The sequence below is a fragment of the Mytilus trossulus genome, chromosome 9 (genome assembly GCF_036588685.1).
Source record: "Mytilus trossulus isolate FHL-02 chromosome 9, PNRI_Mtr1.1.1.hap1, whole genome shotgun sequence".
Taxonomy (NCBI): Eukaryota; Metazoa; Mollusca; class Bivalvia; order Mytilida; family Mytilidae; genus Mytilus; species Mytilus trossulus.
This window is the reverse complement of record NC_086381.1, coordinates 19,322,280-19,337,534: the sequence shown is the minus strand read 5'-3', so window position 1 is coordinate 19,337,534 and position 15,255 is coordinate 19,322,280. Positions and strand designations below refer to the sequence as shown.

Below are 15,255 nucleotides of genomic sequence, written 5' to 3'. Positions count from 1 at the left end.
ATGCTTCAAATTATTCCAAATCATGAACAGACAAGTAAAAAAAAACATTCTTATCATAAAAATTGTATTCATTATAAAACTCATTGGACTACATTGCACAATCAGACATTAAATAACATTTAAATCCTTTCATTCATACCAGCATACCATCACTTTTGTCTTTTGTAAATTTTATATGCAAATGATGTAAAAACTTCTTTTGGTAAAATATCACAATTTTTATCTATGAGATTCATTAATAATTTAAAGCTATTTTCTTCATAGTCTGAATAAACTGTTTGTAGATCTAGTTGTTCATATAAATCTTTGACTTTCTCAATCTTTGAAGGATCATCACACCCATAGTTGTTCTGCAAATAAAAAGAAAAAAGTATGAAAATTATCATCTAACATGTTTTACACGATAATGTTTGGTTCCATTTGGCTCATTTTTTTTTATATCATATTTAATTTGCATTATCAATTCATACATTATGATAAATATGTTATGTACTAATGTAAAAATCAAATTGTAATAAATGTTTCTAAAAAAAAACAGGAGATATAATTTCTTTAAAAATCAAAGTGATGGATATCACTCATGGAAAGATTAGAACAGTAGTTTGAATTATTTCATATTAAGGTATGGTGGGGAAAATGAACATTTATAAAACACTATTGCTGAAAATTGCATTTAGGTCTTTAGAAGGAAACTTGCTTTTCCAGTATAAAGATAAATGAGCTCAAATAAAATAATATGGTTCTCTAAATTTGCACAATTCTATTTAAACTTCAGTTTATATCTAATCGAAATTATGTTGCTGGCTCTGAACATGTTTCAAAAAAACAAAAAAATGCAAAAATTCTTCTTGTAAATGTTACCAAATATCCTTGTAAGACATAAATTTAGACCAACAGCTAAAAGCTTTAAAGAGCCAACAAAAATAATCTAAAAATTTTTTTTTGGGGCATTTTGTTAGTTGAAACAGAGGTTATATAGTATTGAAAATTAAAAGTTTTAGAATGCCTTTTGATCAAATTTGCATGTATTTTTCAACACAGGGCATTTTCAATTTTATTTTTCAACATAAACTAATCAAAAAAACTGATTTTATTAAAATGTGGAATCTTTCTTGATTGCAAAAATATATATTTACTTCTAATAAAAATTCAAATGACTTAAATAGACATAATGATTGATGGAAAATAAACTAATAAACAATAGTTTGTTATAATTAAAAGTTTATGAATTTTAAAACTGTTTCAAGCCAATTCCTGATAAAAAAAAAAAGTGAACTAATCTAAATTGTTGATTAATTACAGATGATTATAATAATTGGAAATTTATCAAGTAAATTATAGGCCATACTTGAAAACCTTTTATATATTCATATTTATATTTACATATATATTCATATTTCATTTTTTTAAGATCATGTTAATCCATTAATCATTTATCTTTCAGATATAATTTACAGAATTACTTTATGTAATGTAGATCAAAACAAGGATTTGTATAGTTATATAGTTGTCTATATAACTATACAAATCCTTGATCAAAAGTAACTGCAGGGCAATTAATAAATCTATCATCCTTATAAATATCAAACAAATAATACACACATTTGTGTAATCAATTATGAGGTCAAATACTTGTGTATTAAGAATTAGATGCATATTGGAATGATCTGTATAATTATGTAAGACTGAGGTTGATAGGTAATGTGGTCAATTTGATTGGCATCTTAGGAGGTGGGGCATTGTAAGTAAAGGTCCACCTTGTCTCTGATTGTTTAGTGAAAATGACAGTTGTCAATCATACTAATTGAATCAATACCCACTTACCTAATCAAATTTTTTTTTAAAAAGCTTGCACATCAACACACCTTAATGACATACATTCTTAAATGAACTGCTCCAATAATATACCCAGTTTTTTTCAGTTTATTTGTGTATTATGTGCACATACATGAGAACTATAGGGAACTATATTTCAGTGTGAATACATTTAGTAACAGTAGCTAACCTGTCCTGTTGTTAGGGAGGGTGGTGCCTAAGTAAAGATTTAGAACAAGTTCTAATCTTTCCAAAAACGTGTCACTAGTTACTTTGAGAAATAAGAAAGAAGAAAAAGCCTTGATCTTTCAAAGTAAACATTTTATTTATAAAAGTAGGAATTTATTAGTTAAAGCCCTAAACCCCACTCTCAGCTTCAATATTAACCTCTAAAAAAGTTCGTCATTCCTAAATACACAATGAATCTTGTAGCAAGAAGAAGCAATGCTAAGGCTTTTTTCATGAAAAGTTTCACTGAAATGTTCATGCTTTCTTTTTTGAATTTTCCTCTAAGTTCAGTATTTTTGTGTTTTTACTTTTCACAAGTATTTTTTTTTGTGTGTGAAATGAGTCAATGATCTTTATCCCAGTAATGTTCTTACCTGTAGTTCAGTTCTTTGTTCCATGCTGACTCTCTTTAATGCCTGTATTACTAACCAGGAACATTTATTGTCTTGTATATCTGTTCCTATTTTACCAATAACTGAAGGATCTCCAAAGCAATCTAAATAGTCATCCTGTAAATAACAAAACAGTACTTTTAACATTTATTAGAAAAAAGTTCATTCATATATAGCAGTTTGACAACACTAGTTTTAATCATTGAGAAATTTAAAATTTAATTACTGTGCTTATCCAGTGACCTTTGTGGTATCACATTAGACATGTATTGTCGAAATGCGCATCTGGTGCAACAAAATTGGTACCGTTGATTTTATTACTACCACTGGGTCGATGCCTCTGCTGGTGGACTATTAGTCCCTGAGGGTATCACCAGCCCAGTAGCCAGTACTTCGGTACTGGCATGAAAATACGGATTTTTTTGTGTTATTAAAATTTGCTGTTACAAAATATTAAAAATTATTATAAATTAAGGAATGTATCTCCCTCGTGCAAAGCTCTGATTCCTTTCACGAATTTGGCTATACTTTTTGGACCTTTTGGATTATAGCTCTTCATCTTTTATATAAGCTTTGGATTTCAAATATTTGGGCCACGAGCATCACTGAAGAGACATGTATTGTCGAAATGCGCATCTGGTGCAACAAAATTGGTACCGTTGATTTTATTAGCAAAGACTAAAACAGTTTACCAAATTGCAGTTAGATTTCTTCTCCAACAAACTAATCAACTGGTAAATTATTTTAGCAGATTGCTCAAGTGAAATGTTGTTATTATGAAGCGAGTGCTGTAAAATAAAAATGTAATACTTACCATCCAGAACCAGTTAGTTGATACCTTTGACAATCATTCTAACAAAAATAATATCTTACTATAGTATGAGTAACTGAATAAAAATGTATAATTTTGACATGGAAACTTCCATCATAAATAAATATTATAAATGAATAGTTCAAAACATTGTTTTGTAGGTGTATATTTTATAGCTTTGTCTTCTAAGAGAAAGTTATTGTGCAATTGTGATTTGAATAACATTTTCTATACAAATTACTGATCTGCTGGCATTAAAGGGAAATAATTGTTATTGAGTTCAAATGTACACTAAAAATTTAATCAGGGTTTTAACAGCTTTTCAATATTTTAAATCATCTTTCATAATTAAATAAATTTTATTGTTCTTTTCAGAACAGAGGATAAAAGTTGAATAATCACAGAAATAATGTTACAAACAAATTAAATGGGGAAATTTGATATTTGTCAGACAGAACAAAATTTTGCTGATTATCAATCATGTAAATTATTTCCCTTTAATGCCAGCAGATCAGTAATTTGTATAGAAAATATTATTTAAATCACAATTGCACAATAACTTTCTCTTAGAAGACAAAGCTATACAATATACACCTACAAAACAATGTTTTGAACTATTCATTGATGATATTTATTTATGATGGAAGTGTCCATGTCAAAATTATACCTTTTTATTCAGTTACTCATACTGTAGAAAGATATTATTTTTGTTAGAAATGATTGACAAAGGTATCAACTATTTAACTGTTTTTCGATGGTAAGTATTACTTTTTATTTTACAGCACTCACTTCTTACTTACAACATTTCACTTGAGCAATCTGCTAGAATATTTTACCAGTTGATCAGTTAGTTGGAGTAGAAATCTAACTGCAATTTGGTAAACTGTTTTGGTCATTGCTATTGTGATACCACAAAGGTCACTGGATAAGCACTGTAATAAAATGTAATTAAAACAATCAGCTGATTATTACAGAGTTATCTCCCTGTAGTGTTATGTACCACCTTACTGATGGTTGTGTACTGGAATCTAAACAGTTGTCCTTATATATGACTATAAGCCACATTAGGATCAGTAACACCCAAACTTTACACATTTTTCGTTGAAACAGTCTAGTCAGAAACATCTTGATTTCAACAAGTGCTATTCAAAACTATAGTTACTGTAATCAAAACTAGGTTTTATTAAAAAAAAAAATTGTATCGTTGGGCTGCTCTACATTTAAAGTGTTTATGAAACATCTAATTATACGTACATGAATATTTGACAATGATTCTGTTGAATTAATAGGATTTAACTAATCATGGAAACTCAACATTATTTGAATGAATGAATGAATGAATGATAAAATAAGGTGATTTCAAAGTATATAAAATGTATGTATACCTGTATTTGGAAGAATGTACCCATCTCAATCAGAATTGTTTTAGCCTTTGAGTGTACATCTTCATCTGTTATACCAGCCTGTAAACAATACATACATGTACATTGCTTAAAGAGATTACAATGTACTTACTTTCAAAAATTCTCAAAATATTAATACAAATTTGTCTTCTACAATATTGGATTTGCATAATATCACCTTTTATTCTGGTTTGCATATCAGTGAAAACATGCAAAAGTAACTGAAAATGCTGAATTTTATTTTATTCACAATCCTACTTTTAAGCTAATTTGATCCAAAGTCAGACCAGCCAACTATCCTGATTGGCATGCCTAAAACAGTATCAAATTATTAGGTTCCCTGAAACAAGCCAAAAAATCCTGATTTTCATAATTCTATCAAAACATTTGATGGTTCCATATTTTGAATTGTTTCAAAGGGAGACAATTGTGAGTGATCAATGATAATTACCAAATCAAATTCAAGATATCCTGTGATCCTGTTTGTCTTCATCTGCCTTAATGTCAGAATTATAAACATCCTGATCATGGTGAAACTAGTTTTCTCTAATTTTCAGTGTAAGAAAAATAGTTCTCCTCACTAGTGAAAAATCTGTTCTCGGCAAATGATTAGTCCAAATTTGATTATGACGTCTGAATGTTTTGTTTTCTTCTCAATTTTTCTATTGTGACGTCATGAAAAAAGGCGACCTTGCCTTATGACGTCGCATATAAAGAGCACAATTTTCTGAAAATCTTCAAAAAAGTACGATTGAAAGCATTAGAGAAACAGATTCCGACACTATAACTCGTGTATTACGATATTTCTCCACTCTCGACAGTTAAATTTTATCATTTAAAGGGCTCGGCAAGCCTCACGCTTTAAATAATAAAATTTAACTGTCTCGAGTGGAGAAATATCGTAATACACTTGTTGCAGTGTAAGAATCTATATATCTCTTGCAAGAAGATTTTTATGCCACCAAAGAAACACTAGTGTTGTTTAATTCAGAGGCTGATTGACAATTTCACTCATAGAGAATAATTCAGAGGCTGATTGACAAATTCACTCATAGAGGATAATTCAGAGGCTGATTGACAAATTCACTCATAGAGGATAATTCAGAGGCTGATTGACAAATTCAATTCACTCATAGAGGATAATTCAGAGACTGATTGACAAATTCACTCATAGAGGACATCACATTTTGCAAAGTCTGAAATAGAGAATGAAAATTTCACCATAATGCCTGAATGATGTTTCAATACATTCAAGGATTGTTCCATTTCCTCAGAATTCCTTCACAGCTCAGAACACTACCAAATCTGTCAGTAATTTCTTTGTATGATCAAGTACTCTTGATTCATTATTATTCGTTGGATACCAATTTTCGTGGGTTTCATGAGTACAGGTGAACCACAAAATTCAAATGTTCAACAAATAACAAATTTGCAATAGGCCTTGTATACAGAGTTTAGCAAACCCATGAAATCAAATATCATTGAATATGCAAGTTTTCAGCAATCCAGGTAAATTGATACCCACGAAAAATAAATGAATTTACAGTACATGTTAAAAGTGTAAAGATATGTCTAATTACCATATACATAGCTAAGGCTACCGGCAGATAGAATGAGTAAAATGCTGTCTTCCACTTCACTATAGCATTGTACCTCTCTTCTGTAAACTTTGTAAAGTCTACTTTACCATCAATAGGGGATGTGATCAGATCTAAACACTGTCCCATTACTGTGTGCATGGAGATCTGAAATTATAAAGTAAGCTTTCATTATTAGTTGGTAATTGTAATAAGATCTAGAAACTGTCCCATCAGCCACTGTTCGCATGGAGATCTGAAATTATAAAATATGATTTTACTGTTATTTGGTAATTGTTATCAGATCTTAACATTTTCTCATAACAGTTTTCAATGTCTTAAAACTATAGGCTCTAAAGTATCTATGTAGCTCATCTAGGTCTAAGTGCATTCAATGGGCAAGCTGAAACATTGTAAACTAGAATATTATTCATGACTAAAATTTCTTTTTGGTTGATCTTGTATTGCTGATTTTTCTGATTACAGTTTCTCTTGTCTATCATCCATAGCTTTTGCCCAAAACACAAAAACACAAAAAAAAAAAGAGTAAAAATTGTCACTTTTAGGGCAATAACTCCTAATAGAAGACAACTGAAAAACTAAACTGCATGTATGTGTGTGCAGACCTATTTGCAAATCTTGCCATGGGAATCATTTTTGATTTTTTTTTTAATGATGTACCCAAGGAATTCTTCAAGTTAATAAAAGACCATAAAGAAGATTTGTTATTATTCTATTTTCCAAGGCAACTTCAAAATCATTATGATGCCATCATGTTCTCATTTTAATTGACTGAGAAATACAATGCTCAGATAAGTAGCTTGAAATGTAAAATTATCACCAAACAAGAATGTGTACCAAGTACACGGATGCCCCACTCGCACTTTCATTTGATATGTTCAGTGGACCGTGAAATTGGGGTAAAAACTCTAATTTGACATTAAAATTAGAAAGATCATATCATAGGGAACATGTGTACTAAGTTTCGAGTTAGTTGGACTTCAACTTCATCAAAAACTACCTTGACCAAAATCTTTAACCTGAAGCGGGATGAACGAAAACAGACAGTCGAATGGACCAGAAAACATAATGCCCCTCTACTATAAAAGGTGGGACATTAAAATATCGAAAAAATGTAAAAATTATGTTTACCTGATGAAATAGTTCTACAAGATCAATATAGTATGATTTCTTTCTGAAGTAATGTTTAAGTATCTCATAAACACATGCTTCTAAATATATAGCATCATTGACAGCTATCAATCCTACATTATTCTGAAAGTAAACAAGTTACATATTATTTTTAAATTATTTCACATGTATTCAACAAGATCAGTAATTAAAAGATTTGGATTATATGACAATCCACCAAGTTTTCTTTCAAAATTAGTCCCACAGAGGTTGAAGAAGCGCTTCACCAAAATTACATATTCTTGTTTATTCAATACGATTTCTATCTTTTTACATATATTATTCATTTATCTTTGAACATATTTCTCTCCATTGAATTTTTTTTGTTTACATACTTGATTCGCATATAGGATTTTTTCAATGAAAAATAATCATCAGGTTTAAAGTATTAATGCATTGCGAAAACAAATTTTTCATAAATAAAATTCCAGTCAGATGTTTTCATGAATATCCTCTTTATATTAGATACATTTTTTTTTTAAGTCTGATGAAGTTGTATCATAGGTAATACATTTCAACAGAGGCACTACACAGGCGTGGAAAGGCGTTATTTAATATGAAGTAAAGGGGGTGGCGTCAAAAGAAGTCATTATGGAGGAAAGGGTTAAATTAAGCTAAATTCATGATAATCATCATATTTCAAATATCCATGTTCAAAACCTAAACACAGATATGTATACTATCACTTTTTTCATATAATTTTTTGAATATAGTATACTAAGAACTTTTTATGAGCATAAATTTAATTCTATACTTAAATATTATCTGAACTAACTCACTAAGTGTACAATTTACATTTTTATTTCTTGCTTTTAAAAACAAATTCTGATGAAAAAGTTAACCTGTTTTACCTGTTTATACCAGCATGGCTTCCCTCTTCTAGTTATAGATTTATCCATGATGTCATCAGCAACCAAGAAAAATGCCTGTAGCTGAAAAAGTTACATAAAAATATATGAAATGCTTCTTGATATGATTATCTTAATCATACTTTCTTTTAGTTTGACTGTTACTTTGAAATCATTTTCATATGAAGACTATCCTACGGAAGGTAGATGGTTTTGTCCGCCTACTCCGTCTTCCTCCACCAATACAAACTGACCACCATGAAAAATCACAATAGTGTTGCAAGTGGCGTTAAACATCAATGATCTCAATTAATCAATCCATGTAAATTGATTTTTTCTTTAACAACTGTTTTTAAGTATAAATGTTTAATTTGGTCTTATTTTCATCATTTACGCCATAACCATGATAACTACTTAAGACTTTGATATAAAAAACATTTTTTGTCTACTTCGACCTAAAACATATTTCATTTGTATATCTTATCAACAATATAACAACAATTACCCATTCTATACACCATCCTAAAATTCTAGCTAGTTTTATGTCCTCATTGGAAACGTCTTTTACCAGAAGTTTGTATGTTGTTACTACTGAGATTCCACGATTTTTCTTACCAAATGGAACATTGTATTCAGACACCTAAAAAAGAATCAAACTTCATGTTAATCTAGATTTGGGAAATACATTTGTTAACTAAAAGATCATTTGGCAAACATGAATTATGCATACCTTATGGTAAAATAGCAAACAATGTTGACAGAGATATGATCATGATAATATGATACGTATATAACATCAGTTTTCTTATCGACTTTTATTTGTAATTAAAGTAGCTGTGGGATGCAAAATTATCCTTTTTGTTTGCATTCTCTTCAATCTTCTATCTGAATGTTATGAATGTAATATATATCAATGTGTTTACAGTATGTTTGTTTTCTGTTTGAATGTTTTTGTGTTTTTCTGGTTTTGATTTTGATCGTTGATTGATTGTTTATAAAGTACTTATACAATGTATACCATGTATACTATAAAGATTTCTCCTTATGGTATATACCACCTTGGTTTTACATGCAGGACATCATGGACATAAACATGATATTTTGTACATGTATTTAATATTGTATACTGTACCTCTTTAAACCAATTTAAAGCATCAGTAATTTCTTTATTGTCTGACCATCTCTGATGCAAGATATCAACAATCTCAGGAAAGAGATCATCAAACTGTTCCAGTTCACTGGCTTCTAATCTTTGAACTTTCCTTGGAATTTGTGATGTCTCATCATGTCCATTTAAAGCCATTATTATATGTATCTGTGTGGTGATGTTTGTCTGTGAAGAAGAAAAACTTTCTATATTATTTTCCAATTGGAATTCAAAGTTATAAAAAGTTTAAATTAAAATATAAAAATTAGAGAGAAACTGAAAGAGAAAATCACTTGTTGAAATTCTGTTTTTACAAAAGAAATTCTAAACTGGGGGTCTGGATTGGGGTTTCTTCATTTCTGTATTCCTCAATATCTTAGGTCATTTTTCTCTATTCTTTATAGAGGGTGTGGTAAAGGGGGGCCCTGAACAGGAAAACATGTGAAATAAAAATCGCAAAAACGTTGCATGGAAATAAAATTCTGAAAAAACGAAGCACGAGAAATACAATAGTAAATATTAATGGAAAAAGTAAAATAATTTATTTATCAGCCGTTCTTGGAGATCATCTAGTCATTATATAATGGACATGATGACCTAGCAGTCACAGTCAAGAAAAATATTATTCATAATAGTTAATTTGATAGCAATTTATTCTAGGGACACATAATTTAAAACAATCTCTGGACTGACTTTGAATTTAGTCCCGGTTTGCTTTTTTAATAAAATGCGGGACAGGCACGAGAAATTAAGAATACCAAAACGAAACACGGAAAATAAATTAAGTAGAACATGAGGCACGCACGTCAAACCAAACACGAGAAAACGAGAAATAAAATGTCAAAACAAGAAAACATGTGAAATAAACTAGAGGCTCTAAAGAGCCTGTGTCGCTCACCTTGGTCTATGTGAATATTAAACAAAGGAAGCAGATGGATTCATGACAAAATTGTGTTTTGGTGATGGTGATGTGTTTGTAAATCTTACTTTACTAAACAGTCTTGCTGCTTACAATTATCTCTATCTATAATGAACTTGGCCCAGTCGTTTCAGTGGAAAATGTTAATAAAAATTTACAAATTTTATGAAAATTGTTAAAAATTGACTATAAAGGACAATTACTCCTTAGTGGGTCAATTGACCATTTTCAGATTTGCTCTAATTGCTTTGTTTTTTGAGTTATAAGCCAAAAACTGCATTTTACCCCCATATTCTATTTTTAGCCGTGGCGGCCATCTTGGTTGGTTGACCGGGTCACGCCACACATTTTTTAAACTAGATACCCAAAAGATGATTGTGGCCAAGCTTGGATTTATTTGGCCAAGTAGTTTCAGGGGAGAAGATTTTTGTAAAAGATAACTAAGATTTATGAAAAATGGTTAAAAATTGACTATAAAGGGCAATAACTCCTATAGGGGTCAACTGACCATTTCGGTCATGTTGAATTATTTGTAAATCTTACTTTGCTGAACATAATTGCTGTTTACAGTTTATCTCTATCTATAATAATATTCAAGATAATAACCAAAAACAGCAAAATTTCCTCAAAATTACTAATTCAGGGGCAGCAACCCAACAACGGGTTGTCCGATTCGTCTGAAAATTTCAGGGCAGATAGATCTTGACCTGATAAACATTTTTACCCCATGTCAGATTTCCACTAAATGCTTTGGTTTTTGAGTTATAAGCCAAAAATTGCATTTTACCCCTATGTTCTATTTTTAGCCGTGGCAGCCATCTTGGTTGGTTGACCGGGTCACGCCACACATTTTTTAAACTAGATACCCCAAAGATGATTGTGGCCAAGATTGGATTAATTTGGCCTGGTAGTTTCAGAGGAAAAGATTTTTGTAAAAGATAACTAAGATTTACGAAAAATGGTTAAAAATTGACTATAAAGGGCAATAACTCCTAAAGGGGTCAACTGACCATTTCGGTCATGTTGACTTATTTGTAAATCTTACTTTGCTGAACATAATTGCTGTTTACAGTTTATCTCTATCTATAATAATATTCAAGATAATAACAAAAAACAGCAAAATTTCCTCAAAATTACAAATTCAGGGGCAGCAACCCAACAACGGATTGTCTGATTCGTCTGAAAATTTCAGGGCAGATAGATCTTGACCTGATAAACATTTTTACCCTATGTCAGATTTCCTCTAAATGCTTTGGTTTTTGAGTTATAAGCCAAAAACTGCATTTTACCCCTATGTTCTATTTTTAGCCGTGGCGGCCATCTTGGTTGGTTGACCGGGTCACGCCACACATTTTTTAAACTAGATACCCCAATGATGATTGTGGCCAAGTTTGGTTCAATTTGGCCAAGTAGTTTCAGAGGAGAAGATTTTTGTAAAAGTTAACGACGACGGACGCCGGACGCAAAGTGATGGGAAAAGCTGAAAAATGTTGCACGAAAATAACCCTTTACCACCCTCTTTATAATCATGTATAATATATGTCCATTATTCTGTATTCTTTACATTTCAGGGCATACGATACAGTTTTGATCCTATATTTACAAGTTGATGAAATTTTTTTACCTGATTAAATCAAATATGTAATACAAATATACCTTCATGTGTTACTTTTTAAGTAAAATAAGGTCGAAATTTGGTATATTTGATCAAAATTCCGATTTGTAGCTGTATTTTCCTTTTCAAATACAGGTTAAAAACTGTATCTATGCCCTTTATAATAAATCAAAATAGCCTTGCCAGACAACATAATTATTTGAACTAGTTGGAACCCCTCCTAATCCAAATAATTTTGACGTCTTGAAAGGCTATTATAATTTGTTCCTTTGACGCCTCACTTCATCCAAATAATTATGATGTCTTGAAAGGCTATTATAATTTTTTCTTTGACGCCTTACTTCAGCCTTTCAAGACGTCATAATTATTTGGACTGGAACCCCTCCCCTTTATTTTGGGTTGGACACACACCCCTTTTAAAAAATGACTGGATCTGACCTTGAGGTTCATAAGACAAAAATGTGGGCGATTATAGAAGAGTCAAAAAACATCTAATGATCTAATGTCTTGCTGACAATATAATATTTTTAAAATACATTACAATGTTATGACGAAAGCTAACACGTTTCCGGAGGTTTTACTCTGCCCAGGGCCAGACCCATTTGGGGTCTGAATCGACCCCATAAGGCATAACCACTGCCGAAAATTCTGCTTCCTATCATTAACTGCTTGTTTATGTTACTGACCTCTTTAGTTTGTTTGTATACAATTATGAATTCTTAGAACTCATGCCTTTCAACTTTCAAAACAGAAAAACTGACCCTTGTTAGCTCTGTGAGTCAATCATGAATTACCACATCGTGTACAGGGAACGAGAATATAAATAAAAGACTAAAATTAACTCGGATGATGATTGGTTTATTTTGCTTCTAAAAATACACTGAGCTTTGCGGTGTTTTCCTGAAAGGTAGTTCAACTCGTCCCTACAACATTTCGTCCTTTTCAGAAATCAATGTAAGTCGTTGCATCAAACACGAAATTGAAAAAGTGATATTCATGTTTTTACAGTAACCCGTTGTCCTTAATGATTGTCATTCTTTTTACATTCTTTTCTAACTAATAAAACTTCACCATTACGGGACACAGAGGGAATTAAATTACTGGATACAAAACTTTTCTAAGCAATCGTAGACAGGCAGAAAAGGAGGGGAACACATCTGAGTATGTCGCAGTTGAGTCAGGGGTTCCACAGTGGCCAGTTCTTAGACCAAGTCTCTTCTTGTACTTTATTAATGACATTCCAACTGGTCTACACATCTACAGTACGTTTATTTGCAGACAACACAATAGTTTATTTTGCCGTCGGAATAAAATCCCGATGCATCCACATTACAAAAAGATCTTGACAAACTGGCATCGTGGGAAACTATGTGGAAAATGGCATTCCACCTAGAAAAGTGTAATATGTAATTTCAGTCATCAGAAAAAAAGAAAAAAAACCTTGAACAATCTCATTTAACTACACATTACACAATTTTCACTAGCACATGTAACAACAGCAAAATATATGGGGGTCACCATCAGTTCCAACCTTACTGAATGGGATGTGCTGTGATATAAACAACCTATGCAAGAAAGCTAATAGCACACTAGGCTTTCTAAGGAGGAACCTGAACATAACCCGAACATCCATTAAAGAGCAAGCATATAAGTTCCTAGTAAGACCATCATGATAGTATGCTTGATTTTTCATTTCCTATTGTTAATTATCCATTTTTAGATGGTGACGTTCCCTTGTCACCATCTTATGGTGTTTATATATCTCAACTTGTACGATTCGCTCGTGTATGTAACAATGTTTGAGATTTTAACGAGAGCATTTATGTATTACTGAAAAATTATTACACCAGGGTTTTCGATATCACAAACTAGTCAAAAAATTTACTAAATTTTATCATCGGTATAAGGACATCATTCGTAAATATAGCTAACATGCAGACTTCTTATCCGTTCAGGTATTTCACATCCAATTTTTTATGGAAATATTCTTTATTAAGCACAAAAATGTCAGTATTCGCCTCAGAAACTAACAAAACCTTTAAATAGACTTATCAAGAAGGGATATAGTTACGATACTGTTGTCAGGTCATTAAAGATTGCTTATTTTGGCGTTAATATTGATTCACTTATAGGGTCTTTGCATCGGAACTAAACACATGCATTTATTAAAAAAAACAGTTGTTGGCATGACACGGGTTATGTTCTTCTCATATATGTTATGATGGTATGATACTAAACCCCTAACGGGAAGGATTGTGCCTGATATTCATATGATGAAATAATAATCTTTCAATCAGTTTAACTGAAGTCTGGAGCTGGCATGTCAGTTAACTGCTAGTAGTCTGTTGTTATTTATGTATTGTTGTCATTTTGTTTATTTTATTTGGTTATATCTTCTGACATCAGACTCGGACTTCTCTTGAATTGAATTTTAAATGTGCGTATTACGGGGCGCCGAATGGGACTCTTGTGGTTTTGTACAAAATTCAATTCTGTCATAACAAAATCATTTTTGTCTTACAAAACTATGTGCTACAGACATGTTTTGTGAGAACTTCAATTTTGTGATGACAAAATTCATTTTTGTAGACAAAATTCATATTTGTCATGACAAAAGTCAATTTTGTCTTAAAGTTATGCAAATATAAACATATTTGCATACAAAATTGACTTTTGTTACCTGATATGGAAATTAAATCACAAAAGTCAATTGTGTACGGTAAGATTCAATTTTGTGAGACAAAATTGACTTTTGTGAAACAAAATTAACTTTTGTGAAACAAAATTAACTTTTGTGAAACAAAATTAACTTATGTGAGACTAAATTGACTTTTGTGAGACAAAATTGACTTTTGTGAGACAAAATTGACTTTTGTGAGACAAAATTGACTTTTGTGAGACAAAATTCAATTTTGTCATTTTTGTTGAGACAAAATTCAATTTTGTCATTTTTGTTGAGACAAAATTCAATTTTGTCATTTTTGTTGAGACAAAAGTCAATTTTGTTAATTTTGTTGAGACAAAAGTCAATTTTGTTAATTTTGTTGAGACAAAAGTCAGTTTTGTCAATTTTGTTGAGACAAAAGTCAATTTTGTCAATTTTGTTGAGACAAAAGTCAATTTTGTGACGACAAAATTCATTTTTGTGATGACAAAATTCAATTTTGTTGAGACAAAAGTCAATTTTGTGACGACAAAATTCATTTTTGTGATGACAAAATTCATTTTTGTGATGACAAAATTCAATTTTGTAACAACAAAATTGACTTTTATGAGACAAAATTGACTTTCGTGAGACAAAATTGACTT

General features: G+C 30.9%; 1 protein-coding gene across 2 annotated transcripts; it reads right to left on the bottom strand.

The window, feature by feature from the left end:
* Positions 1 to 47: 47 nt before the first annotated feature.
* LOC134685261 (farnesyl pyrophosphate synthase-like) lies at positions 48 to 12,708 on the bottom strand. 2 transcript variants are annotated; one of them, XM_063544841.1, is made up of 9 exons: positions 12,633 to 12,708; positions 9,398 to 9,598; positions 8,771 to 8,905; positions 8,269 to 8,349; positions 7,379 to 7,501; positions 6,230 to 6,394; positions 4,632 to 4,709; positions 2,418 to 2,552; positions 48 to 350 (listed from the first exon to the last, which is right to left on the bottom strand). In XM_063544841.1, exons 2-9 carry the CDS (start codon positions 9,566 to 9,568, stop codon positions 150 to 152), a joined length of 1,089 nt encoding a protein of 362 aa, XP_063400911.1. In that variant the 5' UTR covers positions 9,569 to 9,598; positions 12,633 to 12,708; the 3' UTR covers positions 48 to 149. The 2 variants fall into 2 exon arrangements, with proteins under 2 accessions (XP_063400911.1, XP_063400912.1); XM_063544842.1 differs by lacking the exon at positions 12,633 to 12,708 and adding an exon at positions 12,488 to 12,587.
* Between the last annotated feature and the right edge of the window lie 2,547 nt (positions 12,709 to 15,255).

Coding starts and splice junctions, on each gene's coding strand:
- LOC134685261 (XM_063544841.1), bottom strand. CDS start 9,568: ATGGCTTTAAATGGACATGATGAGACATCACAAATTCCAAGGAAAGTT. Junction 8,350..8,770: donor TAGGATGGTGTATAGAATGG/GTAATTGTTGTT, acceptor TAACTTTTTCAG/CTACAGGCATTTTTCTTGGT. Junction 6,395..7,378: donor TTGTAGAACTATTTCATCAG/GTAAACATAATT, acceptor TTATAATTTCAG/ATCTCCATGCACACAGTAAT.